The 25281-nt window shown below is 42.6% G+C and overlaps 1 protein-coding gene across 3 annotated transcripts in view; it reads right to left on the reverse strand.

The window, feature by feature from the left end:
* The window catches only part of LOC144687782 (clustered mitochondria protein homolog), a 97760-nt gene that overhangs the window by 2268 nt on the left and 70211 nt on the right, over window positions 1-25281 (reverse strand). For all 3 annotated transcript variants that reach the window (XM_078554283.1, XM_078554284.1, XM_078554285.1), the window contains exons 12-25: window positions 24819-24923; window positions 19035-19135; window positions 18237-18389; window positions 16592-16654; window positions 14360-14598; window positions 11613-11697; window positions 8653-8806; window positions 7776-7915; window positions 6350-6430; window positions 5125-5250; window positions 4550-4671; window positions 2578-2671; window positions 1398-1532; window positions 669-742 (exon numbers count right to left, since the gene is read on the reverse strand). In XM_078554283.1, the coding sequence (XP_078410409.1) occupies window positions 669-742; window positions 1398-1532; window positions 2578-2671; window positions 4550-4671; window positions 5125-5250; window positions 6350-6430; window positions 7776-7915; window positions 8653-8806; window positions 11613-11697; window positions 14360-14598; window positions 16592-16654; window positions 18237-18389; window positions 19035-19135; window positions 24819-24923 (1672 nt within the window). The remainder of the gene's footprint in view (window positions 1-668; window positions 743-1397; window positions 1533-2577; window positions 2672-4549; window positions 4672-5124; window positions 5251-6349; window positions 6431-7775; window positions 7916-8652; window positions 8807-11612; window positions 11698-14359; window positions 14599-16591; window positions 16655-18236; window positions 18390-19034; window positions 19136-24818; window positions 24924-25281) is intronic.

Here is a 25281-nt window from a genome sequence, read left to right on the forward strand (position 1 = left end):
CATGCATTTTCTAGCTTTTCTCCTCTGCTATAGAAACCGATTCTTGGTCAAGTTTAGTTCAACAATCACTGGCTGCCCCTCTAGTATCTGGCCCAAATGACTTCTTCATGTGTCACCCTAGAATGCGAGAGCGTTTATAGGCCACTTCACAGTGAAAACACCACAGCCGAGATCACTTTCAACTTCAACAACATTTGTAGACTTCCATCAAGAGTCCCAGGATAATGATTGTGTGCAAAAGAAAGGCATGTTTACCTAGGGATGCCAAGGCCAACAAAAGCATCCCCACCACTGCAAAGGTCAGTTGTAGCACTGTCTAACTGTTGCCCACACTGAGATCAGTGGCTTTTGATCTTTTAGTTTATAAGTTTCAACAGCAGCCTGGCCAGCAAGCACGAAATGAGCCATCGGGGAGCAATATAAACTGCTTTCAAACGGTAATGCCACTCACAGCTGAGACATAAGTTTAATTTTCATTGGAAGGTTAAGTGTTTCCAATCTTTACTGTAATTGTCCATATCAATCTCTCTGCCAGTATTTACAGATTGATGTTTGAATATTCTACCACTGAAGTAGTTCCCAGTTGCCAAATGGCATTAATTCAAAATGGAGCAATCTCTTGGGGAAAATATGGCAGTAATTCACAGAAACAGGAAGAACAATGTTACCTGTTATCAATAAGGACAATCCCATTGACCATGTTGAGCTGTTGCAGTATCATCTTATTACTCAGTGGTGTGGTCTGAAAAAACAAGTGGGTGAGCTGTTAAGTATTTTCACGTCTGCTAAGGGATATTAATTGAAATGGTTCTATTCCTATGTATCCAATCGTAGCCAGAGAATCACCTGCAATGGCTTCTCTTTCCACTGTCACCTCTGGTGTCCCTGAAGAATCTATCCTAGGCTCCCCGCTATTTCACATCCACATGCTGCCCTTCGGTGTCATCATCTGAGAACACAGCATCAGTTTCCACTTGTACGCTGACAACACCCAGCTCAACTTCACCACCATCTCAACCGCTGGCACCATCTCTAAACTATCAACAAGAATGCGTATTTCCACTTCCATAGCATTGCCTGACTCTGCACTTGCTTCAGTTCATTTGCTGCTGAAAACCCTTTTGAAGTGCCTTGGGACATCTTATTACGTTAAAGGCAATATATAAAGTTGTTGTAAAACTGGCAAATCCTACATAACCAACTAGTTAGCATCAACCTCCCATTCATTGGATTTCAGCTTTCAGAATAGTGGCATGTATTACATCTGCTGACAAAGATCAACCAGCTTCTTGGTCTTTACCAAGACACCCCTCCCAAGGAAGGGATTCTTCACCCGCCTAAAAGAAATGGGAGGAAAGAGGTACTTATCACCTTGTAACTAAGTAAGGGGTACTGACCTGTACTGGAGGAAGATTGGCATTTGATCCATTCTTATAAATCTCATTCATAGTCCTCTGTAGGTTCACAGCCTGCTGAGTGACATGCTTCAGGAACTCGGAGCTCGCATTTGTCTTTTGGTGAGTCTCCCCAAGCTGAGTTAGAAATAAAAGTGCAAGAAAAATATGGATACATTTCCATACAGTTACTATTCTAAGCAGTTAATATTCTGGGGTTTTGCTCAAACCAGCAATATTTATTTAGGTTCTTCTCTTGGGAGAGTAAATGGTGGAGGGGAACGCTTGTGTACTGTGGAAGGAGAATGCTTAATGGGCCAAATGGTCTTTTCACATTACATGCTTTCTTACATTGCATAAAAGCCCTTTGTTCCCAGCATTAGAATCAACAGGCCAACAACACTGTCAGCACATGGTACCACTGCCTCTATCTTAGAGATGTATCCACTGCAACCATAACATAGGATTCCCATTTAGTCAACGCACTGGAAGGCGAAGGCTTCATTCCACTTACCCTACACCAAAATCTTATGTTTACTCTACAGTGCAGGGACAGGCCAATCAGCCCGACCGGTCCATGCCAATATTTATGCTTTACACAAACCTCCTTCTATTCTTCTGCATCTAACCCTATCAGTACACCCTTCTGTAGTGTGCCATCTGGTGGGAGATACAAAATGCCATGTGAACCTCATCATGACACATGCCTAACACTGGAATCGGTTGTGAGAGCAATGGGTGATGTGGACCAAGAGAATTAACCATCCTCCTGCAGTGCATAACCTTTTACTGATTGCAGTGCAGACTGTAATATAGAACAATTGAAGTATTTGTACAGAGAGTCCCTTCCTCTGCCAAAGGGTGGAGTTGAGGAAGTGGAAAAATATTTATGTAGTCTTGTAAATGGATCAAAGAAATGAGAGCAGTTGGATGGACTGACTGACTTCTTTTTTAAAAAATAAGGGTTTCTCACTGCTTAAATCAGTAGAGATCTTTATTTAACAAGGTCAACATTATTTCCTGTTCAGCTACATAGACTTGCCATTTACTCAGCACAGTACACAGTTGCCTTGCATTTAACTGAGTGTGGAACAGTAAGGTAGCTCTCAAAAGATTCAATAAAGGTTGACTTGTGAACCTAAACTCTACAACACTGAGAGAAAGCAGCTTTGGAATAACTGACCTGAGCCCTGTAGATGGTGTAGGCTTCCTTCTCATGCTGCACAGCGGTTCGGAACTCTGCTTTGCTAGCATAGACTTGGGCCATGAGATGATAGCTGTACAGTTCAAACAAAAAACTAATTAGACAGAAGCACAGTTCAATTCATGATGACTAACCTAGATGTGGGTCCTTAAATTTAGGTCCATTATGGGACATTGGCGGACTCTGCAATGTGGGACTTCCCTGTAACATACTTTTTAGTGGCTCCTGTAGACAAGATCCCAGGTGGGGTTGGAGGGGTTAGTTGTGATCTGTTCATGAATAAGCCACATATTGTGATGAACCTTTTAAATTTCAAATCAAAAATCATATATTTCATATTATTGAGTTTTCAAACATGATCACAAATACTGCTAAGCAAAGGAAGTGCATGGTTTCCATGAGTAATTACAATAAGTGACAACTAAGTGAACAAACTTCAAATGAGAGGGAAACAGCCAAAAACATCACAATGAACCCTTAAGAGCCTAACACCCAATTGTTGGCTATCATGGCTAAGGCTCATCAGTGCTATGTTAGATTCAAAGATATATCAGCAATTGGACCACTGTGTACTAGCAGAGCAAAAACAGTGCAGTATTCATTTATATCTTTAAACATGGTTTAAGAGTTATGTACTTTTCAAGCAGAGCGATGTTAGTAGAACACTTATTAGGGCAATTGTGAGCCAGCCCACATGCCTTGGTAATCAAATCTTATGCTCGCAAAAGTATTAAGAACAAGAGGGCACAGACTTAAAGTGATTTGCAAAAGAGGCAAATATGGTGTAAGAACGAACTTCTTCACACAGCAAGTGGTTCAAGTGTGGAGTGGACTGCCTGGAAGTGTGGTGGAGGCACAAATAATTTTTGATTATTTGAATAGAAACAATGCGCAAGGGTACAGGGAAAAGGCAGGAGAATGGCACTAAGTAATAATGCTCATTTAGAGAGCCGGTGCAGACATGATGGGCTGAATGGCCTCCTTCTGTACTGTAACAATTCTGTCATTCTAGTTTGCCTTGTTAGAATTCCTTGAGCCTGGAGGTATGTAAAGGTTTGTCCTTACCATGTCCTGTTTCCCCTTTGATGGGTAAATCCTAAAACTATATCCTTTTGGGTCAGCAGCTTGTGATATTTGTAAAGTCATTGGAATTTCAGCTTTATTTATAACCTGTGAGCGCCATGTTATTCACCAAGTGGCCCACAACGATATAAACATTGCTCTTTAAGGGTGTCAAGCATTCCCAGGTCAGGTAAATTTTAGATGCAGGCTTTTGATTCCTGCTCACCCCTCCATGGCACTAGTCATGTCCTGGTTAACATTAATCCCTCAACCAACATCACCAAAAGACAGATAATCTGGTCATTATCCCACTGCACAAATTGTCTGCCATATTTCCCTACATTAAAACAATGGCAACAGTTCTAACAATACCTCATTGGCTGTAGAGCTTTTGCAGCGGCTTGGGGTTGTGAAAGGCACTATATAAATGCAAGCCCTTTCTTGGAAAGCTTACTGTATTCAACATCAATCCCAACCTTCGAATGGTATACCAATGTATCAATGTGACATTTTTATAGCTACCTGTAGCCTCTTTGATAGAGACTATCAGTTAGGGGAAGCCTTGTTTTGTAGGCCCATGCCAACTAGACTTGACTAATTTTATGCAGAATCCTTGCAGCTGGTAGACAAGAAACTTTCATTCCCATTAATCTGGGCTGAATTTGAACTTGGGTCCCAGAGATAAAAAGGTTTGTATGTGAAGCATTTAGTTTCTAATAGAAACTTGTAGCAGCTTTGAAATGGGAACACTTGCAAATTCCTTCAGAAAAAACAAAAACATGTTCACAGCTGGCATGGGTATCTGCAAGATTACGGGGCAATTTGTATCATGTTAATTCTAAAGCAATTCTGAGTCAAGTTTATCAGATACAGGAGTCCTGTGCTGTACCTCAGTGCAGTCTCTAAAGCCTGGGTCCCATAATACTTGAGGTTTAATTCCACAGCTTTCTGCAGAAATCGAATAGCGAGGTCACAATCCAGTGCCGCTTGGAGCATTAGGCCGATGTTACTCTGTGGTGGGGGGACAGAAATAAAGTTAATTTCACACTGAGCAACTCCAAATCCTGTCTGCCAGAAACTCCCTTTAAGAGAGTGAAGCTTCTAAATTGACAGACTGTGCCGCACTAATCCCTGAACCCCTGCCCCACCACTGCACAGCCCCCACCCCCCACCCCCATCCTGCTACAGCATGATAATGGTGATTGTATTCTCTGAAATGCCTTGGAATTTTTTTCCCCCCCCCCACAGTAAATATGATATTTAAATGCAAGTCACACTGATCTCCAATCATGCAGTTGATAAAATGCCTGGGTGACCAATTCAGATGACTACCATCTTTGATGAATTTTAGCCTGCATCCCCTCCCCCATCCCACCCCAGCCTCCACCCAAGAAGAAAACACATCAGGTAGGACTGCACTTAAACTCAATCCACCACAAGGAAAGCTGACATTTACACACTTACATCAAGAACAGCTATTTCTGGATGGTCTTCTCCACTGACAGTGAGCATCAGGTAGAGAGCGCGATACAGCAGCCTCAGCGCTATTGACACTTGGTTGTTGGCAAAGCAGTACAGGCCAAGCCTGGCCTATGAATGAAAAATAATGGAAGGCAGTGATGAGCATAACGTTTCACCTTAATCTACACCTAAGCAGAAAATTGGTTCCTTATTTCAAATCCAAAGTAATAAACAACATAATGAAGTGAACTGGAGATGCAGCAATGCATTGCATTTTTTGGGGGAGATATTCCACAGGGTTGAATGATGGAGTGTATAATGATGAGGTTTGGCTACAACATGCAGAACAATGGAATTACTGGTGTGAAAGATATTAATTCCTCCATTTTCCAGTTATTTACTTTGTAATTGTTTTATCACCTATAGAAGCCTCTTGCCTCCAAGTCAGTGTTCCTGCAGAGGCTGAATTAAGTTGACATCGTCAGTAGCAAGATACTGATACTGGCAATAGGATGTCAGTGTCTGAACGAATAACTTATCTGCAGGTTTCTTGGGGGTTTCACTGGCATCATCACCTGAATTCATCTCTGAGAATTCCACTGACAATAACTGTCCAGATCCATCTTTAGATCATAGGGTTTTTCTTTATTCATTCATGGGATGTGGGCGTCACCGGCTAGGCCAGCATTTATTGCCCATCCCTAATTGCGGTAGCATAGTGGTATTGTCACTGGACTAATATTACATAAATCTGTCTTTGCTGTAGATAATGGAAACACAGTGCACCCTATTGCCTGCCATTTCGCCAGAAAAAGAGAATTATAGATAATCACTAAGCCAATCACATTCAGATGTCTTTTGTAACTTCACCAGCAACACTGTTGTATGGACTAGAATGGTTCCAGGTTCTAACTCCCATTCTCTGTCGAATTGGCTCAGTTCACCAGAGTAGTAAGCAGGGGTGTTACAATTGGCTTCAGCTTCCCCGGGTTAGTGGGGGAAAACTGCCTGTAGTTCCCATTCCTGATCATTAGCTAGTAAAATTGTGCATGTGTGTGTAAACATTACCAGGACTGAGCTCAGCTGTGATCATATCATGGTGAAATAGCTTGCCAACGCTGACTGAGTTGACACAAAGAATGGCAGTAAGCCATGGACACTTGAATGTGTAAGCATTCTCCAGCACAATTTGGTGGCTTCAAGTGAACAAAACAAAAAAGTTACTCACATATTCATGGATGGTGTTGGGATGGTCAAAGCCAAGGATCCGCTCACTGATTATTACGGCTTTTTGCTGGTTGCTTATAGCCTGTGTAAAAACAGGAAAAACATCAGCGTGCATCATAATTGAAAGAGGCAGCAGCATTTAGGGAAAATCACTCCATCTCAAAGAGTCTTCAAAATGTATTGGCTCACTGACACTAACTTGTCACCCTGAAAACTGACTGAGCAGAGGCAGCTGGATCTGGACAGACACTACAAGTTACAGGATCAGATTTGTATTGAATACAATGGCCCAGATCTTCTGGACTTTGGATAGTCAGAGACTGGACATACCCAAGAGGATGCGCTTCGGGACCCCTCAGAATTCCCAATGCAAGGATTCTGCGGGATTTGCCCGGAGAGTTTCCACTTTCGACGGGCAATTCTCCAGCTCCCCAAGATCTTCCGAAAAAGTCTCTAAGTTTAAGTGAAAGAGTTTGGAGGGTTCAGTTACCTGGATCAATACCCAGCAACTATTAAACTGAAAAAAACCAAGTCTAGCTCCTGGGTAACTATACAACTGATTCCCCCAACCCTTTGACCTACCGCCCCCAACCCTCTGACTCCTGCCCCTCCAACTCCCCCTGAATCTCCAACCTCCTCCACCCTCCAAACCCCACTCCGACCCTCCGATTCCCCTCAATCCAACCCTCTGGCATTTCCTGGGTAACTATCCAGGAATCCTCTGAAGTCTCCGACTCTAACTCAGATTTGGAATCTTTCTCTGAGGGTCCGGGGAAGAAGGGGAATTGTCCATCGGCTGTTGAAACTTCCCAGGCAATTCCTGCGGAATCCTTGCGTTGGGACTTCCAAGGAGTCTTGTAGTGTATCCGATCTCCGACCATCCAGAGACCAGAAGATCTGGGCCATTGTCTCCCAATATTAGAGCTTAATCTAATAAAAACTTTTCTTCTCCCTACGAATACTAATGATGAGAGGCTAGCAGAAAATATAACAATGACAAAACTAATAATGCAAAACTATAGGGACTCCACATTACCAATCTGTTAATTCCCTCGTAAATCGCCAGTGACATGTGGAGTGCCTAGACACTTAGGTTACAGTTCAGGTGGCCACAGACACCTGTATATTGTGGAAATGTGTAGTGTTGCATACTGCGCATGACTTGCAGAATGAGGCAGTAGATCGAGATCATCACTTGATGCAGCCGACTCACAGACATAATACTATGAGGGATAATTTCATGTTCAGATTCTGCTCCTGTTAAAAGCTCCGCTTGACACCTTCCACCATGGACCTAGTAAGGTTAGGATCTGACAATGTAGGGAATAGGAAAACAACCATATCCTAAATGGTGTGGAATGGTGTCTTCTAGCACAGAGTTCACACACACATTTACCCAGCTCTCTGAAACTGGAATTATTGCTCACCTCAGGGATATTATCCATGATGTAATTGACCCGTGCCAGAAGGCTCATACAACCACAGGTGTCCGGGTGCAAGGCTCCATATGCATTGTTGAACAGGTTTAAAGATTCATTGAGCAACTCAAAACCTTCCTTAATGTTTCCTAGAAATATAAAAGCATTAGTACAAGTCAGAGCTACAAGTGAGGGAACAAGTGAAAGCAGAAAAAATCAACTATGATTTCTTGTCCCAATCACTATCAATATGGTTACTTAGGAGACTCTTCGTCGGGTGCCCAGGACCTAAAGTTCACCAAAAATTAGTGTCTTTAGAAAAAAGTAATATGAATACTGGTGGACAAGTCATATCATGTTGTACAACCCCAGGCATATATATTGTGTCATACAATGCTCAGATGTGAGTTTATGCCCATAAACACCCCCCCAGGGAGGCTTCTGATTTTTCTTGATCGTCTGGTCAGGAGGAGGGGGAAGTGTTGCAAAATTCAAAGCTGATAGCAAAGGAAAACACAAAACACATAGCTTGACCCCTTCTTAGTGGACAAGAATTTTGAGCAGGAGAAAGCTATTAGTCACTTTAAACCAGTCCCTTTTGCAGGGATGAATCCCATCTACCCATATTCCCTATTGAGCAGTGTCCTCGCCACCACCAAGTCACAACAAAAACAGGAAATGCTGGGAAAACTCAGCAGGTCTAACAGTATCTGTGGAGAGAGAAACTCAGCTCTGAAGGAGAATCATATTTGAGGTGAAATGTTAACTCCATTTCTCTCCACAGATGCTGCCAGACCTGCTGAGTTTTTCCAGCGTTTTCTGTTTTTATTTCATTTTTATCAATGTTCTACCCAAACACCAACACTGTCCCCTTGGCATAACATACCTTTCAGAATAGTAGTTTGTGCATTCTTATAAACCTGATCAGCATCTGTTGCCTTCACAATGAGGTGCTTGAACACAGGGAAGGAGTTAAGAATATCATCCTCGGTGAAGGTGGGCTTGTGACGACTGTCAAAGTTATATTCTCGCAGCAGAATCTGAGAGAAAATATTCAAGAATATAATAAACAAGCAGCAACAATTCAAAAAAGGGTTATTGCAGGCTCCTCGGGTGGCTCACCATGTGTTTTCTGCCTCCAACACACACAACAATCCCAAGTTTGATCTATCATTTTTGCCAGGTAACTGATTTCAGCAAAGGGAGTTGACTTAAACGCTTCCCAATGGAGTGGGAAGAAAGCAAATATTGCTCCTGCTCCTAATCACTATCCTTGCTGGAAAGCACAGTTTGTGAACTTCAGGGGAGGACAGGATCAGAATTAGCCCTGTCCCATCAAAGCCACATTAGAATAGCTTGCTCATCCCCACCGTCAAGATGCACACTAAGAATAGACAATTGGGTGAGGTGTCGGAAAGTGACTGGCAATGTGACATGGAATGCCATTAGGAACTAGTGTCTTCAATGAAAGAAACCTGGCAGAAAAGCCAAACATTGCAACTGCAGCGGAGGTTCCGAAGAGGTCACCTGTAGTATCCATCTCAGAAGACTGATGGAGGTACAGGAATTTGTTTTTCCCTCAAACTCCCATAATTTAAAAAGAATGGAGACCCATCTTTTCAGTGGCACCTGCTTGCTAGGCTACAGTTAAGTCCGGAAAAAACCTGAATGGAGCAGGTATTGATAAGTACAGTTGCCCTGACTGTTTTTAAAGCAGGCATTAAACTGCTCATTAGTATATGCAAGGTGCCTACTGCCTGTTTGCCTGAATGTCATTTCAATCCTTACAGCACAGGCTGCAACACCAGCAAAATGCTTCATTTTGCATCTGGAAAGCCGGTGTAATGATGCCTACTTTCTGCCCCGTTGACACTATTTCACAGGAGCCAACGGCTCCCTACTGCCAAAATAAGTAGTCTTCACCTTCAAGCTGAAACATAAATGTCAGCAGACTATTCAAGCTGAAGAAACATCACAGCCGGTGAACATTTGCTTCTACCAATATCCACACAGTGTATTTTTAATCAAGTGGGTCGAGATCAGAAGCAGCAATTTAGGTTTCCCCCCCCCACCACCTGTTCCCAAGCCCAGGAGCACTGAGGCCAATTGTCTCACCCACCTCTGCCCTGATTGACATTTGCTAACTTTTTAAAATAATTAACATTACATTCAGAGATTGGGATCTTCCCAATCTCCCCTTGAACAGCAGATGGCCTCCTGACATCATTTGGTGCTAAGTAGCTGATTTCAGAGACAGCAAAAAAAAAAAACACTTGTTCAGAATCTGTTTTGTAAAATTCTATGGATAATATCTCACAGGGCAAAAAACAGTTAGCTGTAAACAGAACTTAATCACTGGCTGAATCAGTGCTGGAGTGGATTTCTATTCCACTAGGTGAAGCACAGACATGTGTAATTGCAGTCACTGAAATTTTTGATGATACTCCTGTGAAGTACCTTGGTATATTTTAGTATGTTAAAAGGTGCTATGTAAATGTAAGTTGTTGTTGAAATAAAACTGGGACTCTTGCATACCATTGACTTCGAATCAGATCCAGCCATTGGGAAAAATGTTGAGATTCCCAAAGTATTTCTAGCTGTTACTAAGTAATTTAAAATTATGTAAGCAGGCATTACTTGTACATCAGTAAGCTGGTATCTAGCTAACCAAATATCTCCATGTGAGGGCACTTTTTTTCTCCTATTGTTCTCCCTTTACTTCTCCTATTAAGAGTGTGATTTGTATTCATTAAGTGCAAGGAGGCTTACTCTATGTGCTATGTGCAGCGGAAGAGGAGATTTAAAATTTTGCAATAACTAGTGCACAAAGGAAATCTCTCCTCCCAAATTTCACAAGCAGCAACAGCAGCAGCCATACACACTCAAAGGCGAATTCTCGATGTGTGAGCCCAGACAGCTGAGTGGGAAGGAAATGACAGCTGAGCCTGATCCTGTCCTCAATCAGCATTTGTGCACAGGGACACGCATACAGGCCATGGTCACTGAACAAAAGTGGGAACAGGTTAATTTTCTCTATTCTCTCCACTTACCCTGCAGATGGGATCAATTGATAGTGTCAGCCATGGCTCAGTTGGAAGCACTCTCGCGTCTGAGTCAGAAGGTTGTACATTGGATATAAAAATATAGGCTGGCACTCCAGTGCAGTACTGAGGGATTGCTGCACTGTTGGAGGTGCCATTTATTTATTTATTTTTAAATGAGATGTTAAATCAAGGACCTATCTATCTTCTTGGGTAGGAGTAAAAGATTCCAAAACACTATTTTGAAGAAGATCAGGGGAGTTATTGCCAGCCATATAGCCAATATTTATCCCTCAAATCAACATCACTAAAATATATTATCATGTTGCTGTTTGTGGAGCCTTGCTGTGTTTAAATTGGCTGCCACAAATCCTACATTACAACAGTGACTATATTTCCAAAAACCTCATTGGCTGTAAAATGATTTGGGATTTCCTGAGGTAGTGATAGGTGCTATATAAATGCAAGTCTTTCTTTTTTCAGCGAATACAACACAAACCAGGAACCAAACCTGGGACTTCTCTGATTTTTCATGGCTCAATCTCGTAATGGAATGGTGTAATTAAGTCATGCAAAATTGAGTACTTGAAGTATTAATCAATCTTCTATCTCTTGTCATGTTTTGCTCAGCAAATTGAATTTGTAAACAAATTAGCTTCGCTGCAATTAACTGGAATACCTGTGTGATGAACCTACTCAAGCAAAGCGATGGCACAGCTGTGAGAGTTTCATGTAAATGGAGGAGACACACAGAATGACAGGTCACGTGTCTGCTGCATAGTTACAGCAGGAAGATTGGCAGTACCTGAATTCCAGCCTTTATACAGAATTCACGCAGCAGGGACACCTTCTGCAGACCAAACCGCTCCACCGCCTGATCAACCCCATCACTGGAACACACCAATCGAACAAACATCAGTTAACAGTGAGAGGGGAGATTTGCTAACAAATCTATTATGTAGCATTTTATCAAATGTCTTTTGGAAGTCCATTTGCAACATCAACAGCATTACCTTAGTCAACTCTCTCTTTTTTTCTTTCACAGGGTGTGGGTGTCACTGGCTAAGCCAGCATTTTTTTGCCTATCTTTTTTCGCCCTTGAGAAGGTGGTGTCAAGCCTTGAATCATGTGGTATAGGTAAACCCACAGTGCTGTTAGGAAGGTAGTTCCAAGATTTTGACCCAGCGACAGTGAAGGAACGGCGGTATATTTCCAAGTCAGGATGGTGAGTGATTTGGAAGGGAACTTCCAGGTGGTGGTGTTCCCATGCAAATGCTGCCCTTGTCCTTTTCAGTGGGAGAGGTCATGGGTTTGGACGTTGCTGTCAAAGGAGCCTTGGTGAATTGCTGCAGTGCATCTTGTAGATGGTACACACTGCTGCCACTGAGAGTTGGTGCTGGAAGGAGTGAATCTTTAAGGTGGTGAATGGTGTGCCAATCAAGCCGGCTGCTTTGACCAGAATGGTCTTGAGCTTCTTGAGTGCTGTCGGATCTATACTCATCCAGACAATTGGAGAGTATTCCACCACATTCTTGACTTGTGCCTTGTAGATGGTGACAGGATTTGGAGGCAAGTTACTCACTGCAGAATTGCAACCTCTGACCTGCTCCTGTAGCCACAGTATTTATACGGCTAGTCCAGTTTCTGGTAAACGTTAGCTCACCAAAAAACTCAAACAAGTTAGTCAAACACGATTTTCCTTTAACAAATCCAAGCTGGCTTTCCCTAAGTAATTTTCACTTGTCCATATGATGTTAATTTTGCCCTGGGTTATCATCTCTAAAAGCTTTCCCACCACCAAGGTTAAACTGACTGGGCCTGTAGTTGTTGGGGTTATCCTTTCACCCATTTTTGAACAAGGGTAGAAACACATTCCTAAGGAGGATTGGAAGATTATGGACAGTACCTCAACTTTCATCCTTACTTCTCTCAGCATCCTCACATACATTCCATCCGGTCCTGGTGACTTATCAACTTTAAATACATCTAGTCTTTCTAATATCTCCCATTTGTCCATTTTTAGCTCACCCAGTATCTCAACTACCTCCTCTTTCCTTATAGAAACATAGAAATAAAAAAATAGGAGCAGGAGTAGGCCATTCAACCCTTCGAGCCTGCTCTGCCATTCATTATGATCATGGCTGATTGGACGTTGACTTTGGCAGCATCAAAGTACTCATTTAATACTTTAGCCAGGCTCCCTGCCTCCATTCGTAGATCCCCATTTTGGTCATTAATTGGTCCCAGCTCTCCTCATACTACCTTTTTATTATTTAAATGCTTGTACAGGTACAGTGTCTCAAAGCCGGCTGTCCAAAGACGTGGCATTTTAAAAATGCAGCAAGCAATTTTAATTGAATAAAATTTTTAAAAACTTACCTGGACAATTTGGCTAGGTACTGCATTGGCACGGTGTGGTGCTGGATTAGTTGTCCGCTTCGCTGCTTGCGCGCCAGTCTATTCCCACGCTCCAAGCAACCCTTGACCTCACCCAACCCAGCTGGGCCCAAACCACCGAACCAAAAATCTGGCATGGCCTCGGTCCCAAGGTTGCCAGTTTTGAGTCACCTATACCTGTAGAAGACTTTTTGGATTCCATTTTATATTAGCTGCCAATCTTTTCTCATACTTTATTTATTCCTCTCTGGTTTCCTATTTCACTTCTCCTCCGAACTTCCTTGATTCAACCTGGATCTCAACTGTATTATCAACCTGACATCTGTCTTATGCCCTCTTTTTCTGCTTCATCTTATTTCAATCTTCCTTGTCATCCAAGGAGCTTTGGCTTTATAACCCTACCTTCCCCACCATGGGAATGCATCTCCTCTTTAAAGGCAGCCCATTGTTCCATTACAGTTTTGCCTGCTAATCTTTGATTCAAAAATTTATTGGAACAGATCTGTTCTCAAGCAACTGAAATCAGCTCTCCCCCAAATTAGTATTTTTACTTTAGATTGCCCCTTGTCCTTTTCCATGTCCTAAACATTATGATACGACGATCACTGTTCCCTTAAAATTCCCCAACTGACTCCTGATCCACCTCAATCCCCAGAGCTAGATCCAGCAACGTCTTCTTTCATTGGAAACACACTGATCAAGAAAATATACTGCAATGAAGGGAACTACTCCAGGATTTCTCCCACTTAGAAATCTCACTTGGGTGTCCAACAGGCAAGGAGAACCGACATGGTTTTGTTTACATCACTGATCCACCTCAAACTAATCAAATATTCAACAACCTACTCTGAAGTAGGGACCAGCATGTGTCCATGTGGAGTAGCAAGGTGTCCATGATTATATAGTTTGGCTCTCCTTTTCCTCTTCAGAAAACTTTCAGGACTCATGCTGGCCCTGCTGCACTTCCCGGAGCGTTCTAGTGGAACTCCCAGATGTGAAGCAGGAGCAGTCCCACTCCACACATCAATGCACACAACAAGATTAAAAGCAAGTCAATGCAGGAATTCCTTCAACTTTGGCAATGGATGATGCAGAAAGTGACTGAGAAATAAACATGTTCAAACAAACATGCCAACCGTCAGTGCAGTTACCTACCAGGCCAACACGTAGTCGAAGCTTTCACCAGCCTCACTGTTAATCTGTTTCCACAGCTCAGTAGGAGTCAGGCTGGCCCATGCTATGTCATTCCCAGGAATGCGCACCTTTCGCTTGCTCTTTTTCCTGCGTGACACAAGTTCATCTGGAAGCAAATGTGCAACAGGATTGGGGTAGGAGCTCAGCAAGCAGTTCAGAAAGTGGCTGATGGCAGATGATAGCGCTGATATCTCCACGCCCTGGGAGAAAAATTAAAATTAAGAAACTCAAGTTACTTAAAAAAAAATCAGAACTGAAGAACCTGTCAGAGTTATGAAGCAAGGTAAATCCCTTATAAAAATCAGCGGTCACACGGTCAATATCCTGAACCAGGTCTGAATATTATATTTGTTACGGTGCATCCGTCTCTCTTTTCAAAGAAGCTGTTCAAGTTGATGATGACATTGAATAGAATAATTGGGATTCAGCCCATGGCCTAATCACTTGTGTGGGTCAGTGAGAGAAAAGAGAGAGCAATATAAACATTACAACAACATTGAAGTTTAACTCCACACAATCCAGTCAGATTCCAGTAACTAGTCCAATAAAGTATCCTCGCCTTTTACATTGTTCTCCTTTTTTCTGTGGCTGTCTCTTTTTCGATCCCTTGGTCCACTAACCAGGCTTGGTCGAGAAGGTAAAGGAATGCCAAACCTGCCCAGCTAGGTTATATCACTAGGAGATTTAACGCATCCACGGTGACTCCCCCTATGGCGAGTGTGTGATTCCATCCTGTACTTCTCCATTGTGACATAGCTAACACTTAGAATCCCGTAGTCCAGATCCATGGCCCACCATTCTGGGTTACTGTAACTGGTGCTTCAGTATGGTGCTGCCTCTCCTCAAGACCATTTTAATGTTAAGTTGTTTGCCAGTTCCACAAATATCCATTCCATCTGCCTCCTTCCACCAACTCATGTTGACAGACAACACTAATAGCAGACGCTGAAAATATGGTTTGAATTTAGCATGTAGGCGAGTTTTGTGTGGGTGGGGCTTTTCTAAGGTTGGGAAGAACAAGTTTTACATATGTCCCACAGAAGTTAACTGTAGTGCTCCTATAAATTGTTTCCTGTGGTGGTCAGCCAGTATAACGATGCAGTGGGGAGCAGTCAGATCGCTGGGGTTTGGAGGTTTACTGGCTAGCTTGTTGAACCTGAAGGAAACAGATCAGCCATGATCTTATTGAATGACGGAGCAGGTTCGAGGGGCCGAATCGCGTACTCCTGCTCCTAACTCATATGTTCATATGAAACCCTCCTGCTTCTCCTGGCCCACAAGCAGTGCTATAAAGGCACTTACCTCATAGGTTGAGCCCTTCTCACCTTCCTTCAACTGCCAAGTTTCCCAAAGCTTGGGCAACCCAGCTGCCCATGGTTACAACATGGAATGACTGTTCAAAAGAAGGCAGGCAGCCCCATTATAATACTTAAATGACCAACCCCACTTTCTGTGAGTGGATTGGTTGTCTGTCCCCGTCTCACCTCCGTTAAAACCAGAAGCTGACAGGATCAGTTCCTGTTCCTGATTTTTTTTGCATTTTACCCCCTCAGATGACCCAAACAAACCAATTTTTGGGAGCTAATATTCAGTCCAATAGATTTAGGGAAAATATTTCCCCAGAGCAACAGGGGTAATACCGGACTGAAACCCAATCCACACATTTCACCCGAGCTCCACTTCAGTTAATTATATGAACGGGGAGATAATTATACAACATGCCAATGAAAAGTTACGCAGCAACAAGCAGACTTGGGGAGCAGAGTGAGTGAGGAAAATGGCTGGAATCTCATCAGACCAGTCAAATACTAGATATTTCCCTACATTTCTTTGAATTTTCTTGCCTCCTCTCCCGGAGGTGCTGACACGCAAGGAAACAGTTCAAGTTTTTGGAAGGCCACAAGGCAGTGCCCGATTCTTTCCCCACACACGCATTTTCCAGCAGACATTAATGGACAACAAGCAGGAGCAGTGGTGCTGGCTGCTTTCTCCACCACGCCCCCACTAACTCAAAATCCACCGAGGCCAATTTTAACACTGCTGCTGAACTGACTGCGACCAGCTAATTCAGCACCGAGCATGAACTGAACCTCAGGCATTCCTGCGCTGTTGGGGGAGAACATAAAGAATGTGTTACCTCCACTCCCCTACAAGTTATAGCTAATGAGTTTATTCCATGAATAGAAAGATCACCTGCAGGTAGAGGATGATGATGTGCTTTGCCGCCCTGGTAATGATTTCACTGATGAGGAGTTTCTGCAGAAATACAAACACTCAATCTTAGATGGTGAATGGCTACTCAAAGTCTAGATTTAGAACCCAAACGAGCAAACTCAGCTATTGTATTAAACTTAGTTTCAGGTATCAATCCCAATGACCCTTTTGAGGGTCATGCTTAAGCTCCAGACAGAAACACAGGAGATTTATTGTTGATTCAATGAGATAGGCCACCATATCACATGGAAAAAGCTGATACCATCGAATGCTTCTTACAAAAATAACTGGTCAGGTGATAATTATTTGTCCTATTGCAGATCCTCTCTTTCCCACCAAGATATCTTAGAGACCCACATACAACCACCCTACATCACCATGTATGCAAGTTCATATCCCATGTTTCACCATTTTGTATTTGCTCCCCTCCACTTCTGAACATGAACGTGAGGGTGTGCTGAGGTTATTTGGGGCTGAATTTCCCCAGCGCCTTGGTGACAGGAGGGTTGGTAAAATGGCTGGGGGGGGTGGTAATGGGGGCGTTGCAGGGTGGTGTCAGGAGGGATGCCCGCCATCTTCTCCCCACCAGGTCAGATTACCTGTGCTGGGAAATAGAGGCTCAACTGTCCACTCATGGGCCAATTAAGTGGCCAATTGAGGGTCACTTTCCACCTCCGTGGGTATTTCACCTGCACTAGGAAAGCCCACTGCCGTGTGGGGAGGCTGCTAGGTGGAACCTGGCAGCCTTCCAGCTTCCAGCAGGTTCCAGGATGGCCGGTCGGGGTGGGGGGGGGGGGGGGGTGCTTTTTTATACACATTCCATGGTTCACATCGGGACCACCTCCCCGATGGCAATGGCCACATTCGCATCAATGGCACCACCGGTGCCTCCAAGAACAAAGCTCCTCCCACAACCCTCGAACACCACTGCTCTGGTAGCCAAGCCCCAGCTTCCTCCCAAAGTCTACCTGATATTTGAAGGCAGCTTACCCATTGAAGCGCCTTCTACCCGAAGCTGCAGCCTCACCAATGACCACCATTAGCACTGGCGCTGCTGTGGGCTGGCAGCCCTTCGGGAATGCCTGCCATTCTTAATCGAATGGCGGCCCCGCGGCAGCCATTTAATTGGCCACAGCCAGAAAATTGCTGCCCCTGGTCCAAGGTCCAACCACCCACCGAAGCAGGGTCGCCTTCTGCTTTCGGCTGCAGTGCTGGGACTTGCCAACGAGTGACAAAATTCAGCTCAGTTTCACAAGCTACCTTTTTGAACGGTGCCCCAGTAGCTTTTTCTCACATGTATTATCAGTGAGGGTTGCATCACAACTGAACCCAATACAGTCTGCCCACCTACCCTGACAGTGATACTGAGGCTGATTCTAGGCCTCACTACCAGCTTGGCGAAGATCAGCTAACTCGGCACAGTCTAGGGATCAAAGCTGAATCCCTTGGTCCGTGTGGCTCCATTCCACACTGTGCAGTAAAATTAAGAACTGAGCCGTTGGGACAACCCATCAAGTAAAAAGTCAAGATTATCAATTATGAATGGGGACATTTTAAGCCAATACATATGTACACAGTTTTGTAATCAGTCCTTCTCCACAAAGAAATCTCTCTGAATACATACAGAGATATGGTCCAGATATTGTTTGTCTTCTGACTGGCTTATCAGCTGTGCTATTTTACCAATGTATCGAATATTAATTCCACATTTGTGCAGGGCATTTATCAATGTGCTACCGTCGGCAGGGACAATGACATGATTCACACAGTCTTTGATCTAAAAATGAAAAAAAAAGAAAAGAAAGTTCAGTCTTTATGCCAGACACCATTTAATAGACATTTCCTCCCAACAGCCATACCTCCTCCCCAATACCTCCTCCGTAACCACTTAATGACAAACAACAGCTGTGAAAACATTCCATCCAATAGTGCTCAGTTGTTTTCAAAGTTTGAGAAGTCTGAGGCTTGTAATCTGAACTATCTATTTTACTTCCGTTTCCTTGCTCTCTCCATATCCTTTAATGTGTTTCTTTAAGCGTTTAGCCAATTCCTCCTTAATCAACATCTTTGAATTGGTTCAGTAGCTATTTGTGATAAAGCATTCCATAATCACAATAAATGTTTGCATCAAAACATCCTTTCTAACCTCTCCCTTCTGGTCTGAATGTGTGAGAGATTCTGGTTACCAATTCACAAGTCGCTGGAACTTTTTTCATCAATCCTTTCACAATTTCAAACGCTTAAAATAAATTCCCCATAACCTTTAACATTCTAAAAATATAGCTTTTGTGTTTTTGTAAGTCTGTCACAATGTTAATATTTTCTCATTTCAGTTGTAAGTCTGTCACAATGTTAATATTTTCTCATTTCAGATCTCATTCTTGTGAATCTACATTTGTCTTTTTCTATAAAAATCACTTACAAAACTGGGAATCTGTACGGACAGGAGGAAAGCTGCAATTTCCTTCATCAATCGCTTCTGAAGTTGCAGAGCTTCCAGTTCAGACTCAGGAAATCTTAAAACTGCAACAAAAATTCAATTCTGATTACAAACAAACAATCGACTACATCTCAGCAGAGATGGTGTTATATGATAAACCAAGCAATTAAAAACAACTCCAAGCACTTAATGTACAACACGCTCACAACTGTTTGCAATGCATTCAGTTTAATGGAAATCACCAGGTTTCTCCCATTATGGTGCTAATGATGAATAATGCTTTCCAATGTTAGTACCAAATACTCTGTCTTTGGTGAATATTGCATTTGTCAAGGTAAGGGTTGTCAGTGATAATATCAGCTGTTTTGAAGGTAGAATGCACAGATCTCCATGGTGGCACCCATCTTTTGACCAATGCTATCTTTGGCCTCACTTTATATCTCCTACCAGTCTTTTCCCAAAAAACAATATCTTTCATAATTGACATCTACTTCCATCTTCCATTGTTGGCAAATATGAAAATATCACATTTCATAAAATAGTACCAAGTTAGCTACAGCTTCTTGGAAGTTCAGATGGCACGAGTGGACAAAATATGTTGGAGAGTAACGTGCTTGATGACTCCAAAAGTGCTGGGAGGTCACTTACTCTATGGGGTGAATTTTACAGACCCTGCCAGTGTATTTGAAGGCTGGGGGACACGTGTGGGGCAAGTAAAATAAAGCAACTGGCCAGCCCACCACCCTCCTGCCCACCCCCAACCTGTCCCCATATTACAGAGGCAGGGGGGTCACAGTGATATGTGGGGGTAGGGAGACGGAGCAGCCTGGCAGGTTTCACTTCATGGGTAAAGGCAGGAAGGAAGATGGGGGGTCCTTTGAGAGTCCCCTGTGCCCATTGTGGGCAGCACCCCCAAGATGGTACCCACTTTCTGTGTCTCCCCCAGCCTCCAAAACCTGACACCGCACTCCCTCCCATCACCACACCCCTCCCCCGGGTCTCTAGTCCCTCCCCGCTCAAAATGCCCAATCTTACCTTAAAGTCTGGTATCCATGTTCTTCCTTCTTGGATACTGCGAGTAATCCCAGCAGTGGCTACTACTTGCTTCTGGGACTACAGAACTGTTGACCAGTCAGATTGGCCAGCAGCTCTTGACAGCGGGACTTTTTATCCCTGAGAGGTGGAAGACCTGCTCTTACTTCACTAAGGCTGCCCCCAGCATGTTATCACTGCAGGGCTGCCAGATTTAAAGTCGCTGTGGTGCCAACCGACTTTTCAACCAAGGATGGATGAGGAATACATCACCTCCATAAAACTCACCCCTATTTAATAAATGGCACATTGTAATATATACAAAAGTGATAATGTTGAGCACAATGTTTACCAAATTTTCCTAATTGCTTAGTGGAAAATGCAGATCAATTTGGTCTTGAGCTACATAAATCATGAAAAAAATTGAGATTGGAATTCTATTCATTTAATCTACATGTTGTCCAATCACAATATCATCTGCAGACATGGGACCAGCTTTCATGTGGATGTTTACAACACCAAGCACTTTGTTTACCACTTCTTATGAACCCTGCATTGACTCCGTGCTGTCAGATTGCTTGAATCAAACACTTCTTTATTCAGCTAAACACAGATGACTGAAATGATCGCCTTAGCCTGCACATGATTCTAATAACTCCAATTCAGACTGAGCAAGACTAGGTTCTATTTGATCCTGAGCTTCCAGTCCCATTTCTCTCCATCTCAAAAACTGCCTACTTCAATCTCTACAACAGTGCCCTTCACTACCTCCTTCACTACCCCTGTTGAAAATCTCATCCAGTGCTTTGTCACCTCCAGATTTAACTTTTAAATGCTCTCTTCGTCAGTATCCCAGCTGTGCTCCAACTTCAGTTCAGCCAAATCTCTGCTGCCTCCATTCTATTCAACATCAGGTACCACTCCCACATGCCTCATTCTTCTTATCCTACATCGGTTCCTAGTCACCCTTAAATTCTCATCCTCTTCAACTTTGCTATTTTTGTATTTCCAGCTGTAAAAACCCATCCCTCTCAGTGAACTTTACATTCCTATGAACACTTGTGCATCATCTCTCCTTTCATCCCAGCTTTGCTGGCCATGCCTTCAACAGCCTGGGTCTCAATTCCCTTCAATTCCCTCCCTAGAGCCCTCTTCCTCTTCTCCGTTAAGACCCTCTTTGACCAAGCTTTTGGTCACTCCTCCTTTGGATCAGAAACTGCATTTCTGCCTCAATGAAGCACTTTAGGGTCGGTCTTTACATGAAAGGCTCTATTTAAATACAAGTTCTTGCTGAAACCTTATATAGCTCCGTAGGATGCAAGACAGTACATTAATCACTTGAGCCATCAGGAAACTATGTAAAGCATTTCATTAAATCTTAACATTTCCTTAAAAACAAGTCAATTCAATACAAATCTCTAATTTTGTTTTTGTTTGATCTTGCGACATGAGCGGCACCAGCAAAGCCACATTCATTGTCCATCCTGAGTTGCGTTGTCCTGACAACTGGGTGGCTTGTCTGACCACTGCAGAGGGAATTAAGAGTTAACCACGTATTGTACGGTCAGAGTCACATGCAGATCAGTTCAAATAAGAGTCATAGGTAACCTTCCCTAAAGGATGTTGATTGTTTCCAACAGCTTTCATGGTGCAAACCCATACATTATCAGATTTATTGAATTCTATTTACAGGATGCCATGGTGAGATTTGGGGGTTACTAGTACATAACCACTATGCAATTGTATCCAGATAATTATGAAAAACTAGTCTAATTCCAACAGAAGCTCCTTCTCAGTTGCAAGAAGAGTTAAATTCCCTGATACAATGAGGTCTGATCCTACACAGTGGAACCTAAACAATATCGGAGAGAATGCTACTGTCAACTATTCATTTTTTTATGCTGGCCCATGAATCCGCATACACTAGGTCTTCTTACATATCTGTTCTAAATCTTTGGAGAGTCAGTCACATCTCTGCACCAAAAAAATGAGAGATTTATTCCAAGTGCAGAATATGATCCAACAAGAAGGCAGATAGTTAGTAAGCAAGAGTGAAACAAGGGCTAGAAAATAGACAAAGGGGTTTGGCAATGCTTAATGATATATACTTCAATGGTGAATAAGGCAGATAAGCAGAGAGCACAGGCATAAATATATCATAGTTATTATGGAAACATGGCTTAAACTACGATAGGAATGGCGGCTCAACACTCCAAGTTACAGGACTTTCAGACAAGATATAGAGAAAGGGATAAAAAAAGGAAAGGGGGTTGCAATATTGTGAGAATGGATGTTATTTTTCAAAATATTTTGGGGAGTATTGTGTTATTCTGTAACAAAGGTTGGGTGTCTATGTGTGCATGTGCGATTTAGTTAAGCTGGGCTTGATAGATGTCAGACTGTCCGGGTGTTTGGAAACATGAAAAGGTTAAAGGTGTTAAGTTTGAGGTACAAGTAAATAGGTTAGATCTAACATTTGCATTTTTAGATAAGTTGAGAGGCTGTTTGAATTTCAAAGGACAATCAGAGGTGAAAGGGAAATGTTTGCATCTTGCAGGAGTCCTTGGTAAATAGTAATGAAGATATTATATTTTTATTGACCCAAAAGCAAAGACAGGATGGAAACATGAAAGATCTTATATTTGGAAGGGTTTGAGTTTCAAAGGGGTGTGACAACAATGGGATTGAGATGAAAGGGGAAAAGGGTATATAAGAGTTACTGTGGGTAGCTGTCGAGGTAGAGAGAGCAAGAGATAGCTGTTGAGCTGGATAGTTGTTGAGCTGTTAAGCTGGAGCTGTTTGAGCTGTTGGAAGGACTTGGGCTGCAGCAAGCAGTTTTATTCTGAAGTGAATTCCCTAGCAAAGTGGAAGAGAGTAAAGGTCATGTGGTACACCTTTATTGAAGCTACAGCAGTTTGCCTTGTGTGATATTACTGGATTCCGTATTTAAATATCTAGAAGGGTGTGTTGCCTGGAAAGTGTTTACTTGTGGGTTTGACCAAGTAGAGGGTTTTGTGAGAATGTTTTGTAAGACTAACCATAATTGTGTAACTGTAATCTAGTGTGCTTAAAATAAAAACTTTTGTTTTTAATTTTTAAAAAACCCAAAAAACGTGACTGGACCTCTTACTGCCGAGATTGGTAAGTCGTCTTCTCATTAACAGAATACAAAAAAAAAGATTGTGGCCCGTAAGCCAAGTTTCCCTCTGGGACTTGGTTTGCTCAGCAGTTAACACCGGCTGTGGTCATAACAATACTGAACAGTGAGCAGAAAAGAAGACTTGCATTTGTATAATGACTCTCACAACCTCAGGACATCCTAAGGTGCTTTGCAGCCAATGAAGTACTTTTGACATATAGTCCCTATTGTAAATAAGGGGAATGTGGTAGCCAGTTTGTGCACAGCAAACTCCAACAACCACAATCTGATAATGACTAGATAATCTGTCTTTGTGATGTTGATTGAGGAATTAATATTGGCCAAGATACTAGGGATAATTCCCTTGCTCTTCTTCAAAATAGTGCCACAGATCTTTTACATCCACCTAACAGGGCAGGCATGGCTGTCGTTTAACATTTCATCCAAAAGGCAGCACTTCCTCAGTACTATGCTGGAGTGTCAGCTGTGACTTAGGGATGATGTGCTGGAAGGATTATCTAATGGGTTGAACCGAAGAATAAGAGCGAGCAATTACTTATTACATTACTCATTACACTGCTGGTAATGTACTACAGAGCACCAAAAAAGTCAGCATGGATTTATTAAGGGAAGTGTGTCTGACTATCTTGGTTGAACTTTTTAAGGAGGTAACAAGGAGGGTGGATGAAGGAAGTGCTTCTGATATAAACTACATGAACTTTAGCAAGGTTTTTGATAAGGTCCCACATGGCAGACTGGTCAGAAAAGTAAAAGCCTATAGGATCCAAGGAAAGTGCAAGCTGAGTCCAAAATTGGCTCAGTGGCAGCAAACAAGGGGTAATGGTCAATGGGTGTTTTTGTGATTGGAAGGCTGTTTCCAGTGGGGTTCTGCAGAGCTCAATACTGGGTCTCTTGCTTTTTGCGGTATATAAGCAATGATTTACACTTAAATGTAGGGGGCATATATTGGAAGATTGTAAATTATACAAAAATTGGTTGTGTGGTTGAGAGTGAGGAGAAAGCCATAACCTGGCAGTAAGGTATCAATGGACTGATCAAGTGGGCAGAAAAGTGGCAAATGGAATTCAATCTGGAGAAATGTGAGGTAATTCTTTGGGGGAGGAAACAAACAAGGCAAAGGAATACACAATAAATGGCAAGATACTGAGGTGTAGAGGAACAAAGGGACCTTGGAGTTCATATCCACAGATCCCTGAAAGGAAGCAGGACAGGTCACTCATTACAGGAAGGATGTGTTTGCACTAGATAGGGTACTGAGGAGATTTGCCAGGAATGGAGAATTTTAGCTATAAGAGTGGATGGGCTGGGTTTTTTTGCTTCGGAATTGAGGAGGTCGATGGGAGATTTAATTAAGGAGTATAAAATTATGAGGGGCCTAGATACAGTAGATAGAAAGGAATCATTTCACTTAGCAAAGAGTTCAATAAACTGGGAAGCATTGATTAAATGTCAGGTAGAAGGATTAGAGGGGAGTTGAGAAAAAATATTTTCACCAAGAGGCTGCTGGAACTCACTGCCTGATAGGGTGGAAGAGGCAAAAACCCTCATTGCATTTAAAAAGTAATGTATATTACCTGGTGAATAAACGTTTGGGTTGAAACGAATGTCAAAGATGGTGTCACTGATGGAGCCTATCTCCTGACATACTGCCTTCATTTCCTCAACATCTCTTGTATAATCTACGGAGGAAAATAAGAAAAGACTACAGTACAAGTTAGGATAAAGTCTCCAGACATCAGACACCACTGTTATATGAGAGCATTTAACAGCCAATTGTGCGATAGTTTATAAAAGCTTAAACATTAGACACACCAACTTCAGTGTCTCATCCTGTGTTATTATATAAAACAGTGTTTAGGTCCCATTAAAACTGCAAAATAAATGAGTGTGCATTTAGAGAAATGGGCAGTTGTGAATTCTGGTACAAAGCAGACCCAAGGTGCAACTGACAAATCGTTCTGAGCAGTATACATGAAAGAAACTGGGCAGGGTTTTCTAGTACCGCTGGCAAATTCCTGCCCAAAATCAACAGACCTT

The sequence above is a fragment of the Cetorhinus maximus genome, chromosome 12 (assembly GCF_964194155.1).
Source record: "Cetorhinus maximus chromosome 12, sCetMax3.hap1.1, whole genome shotgun sequence".
Taxonomy (NCBI): domain Eukaryota; kingdom Metazoa; phylum Chordata; class Chondrichthyes; order Lamniformes; family Cetorhinidae; genus Cetorhinus; species Cetorhinus maximus.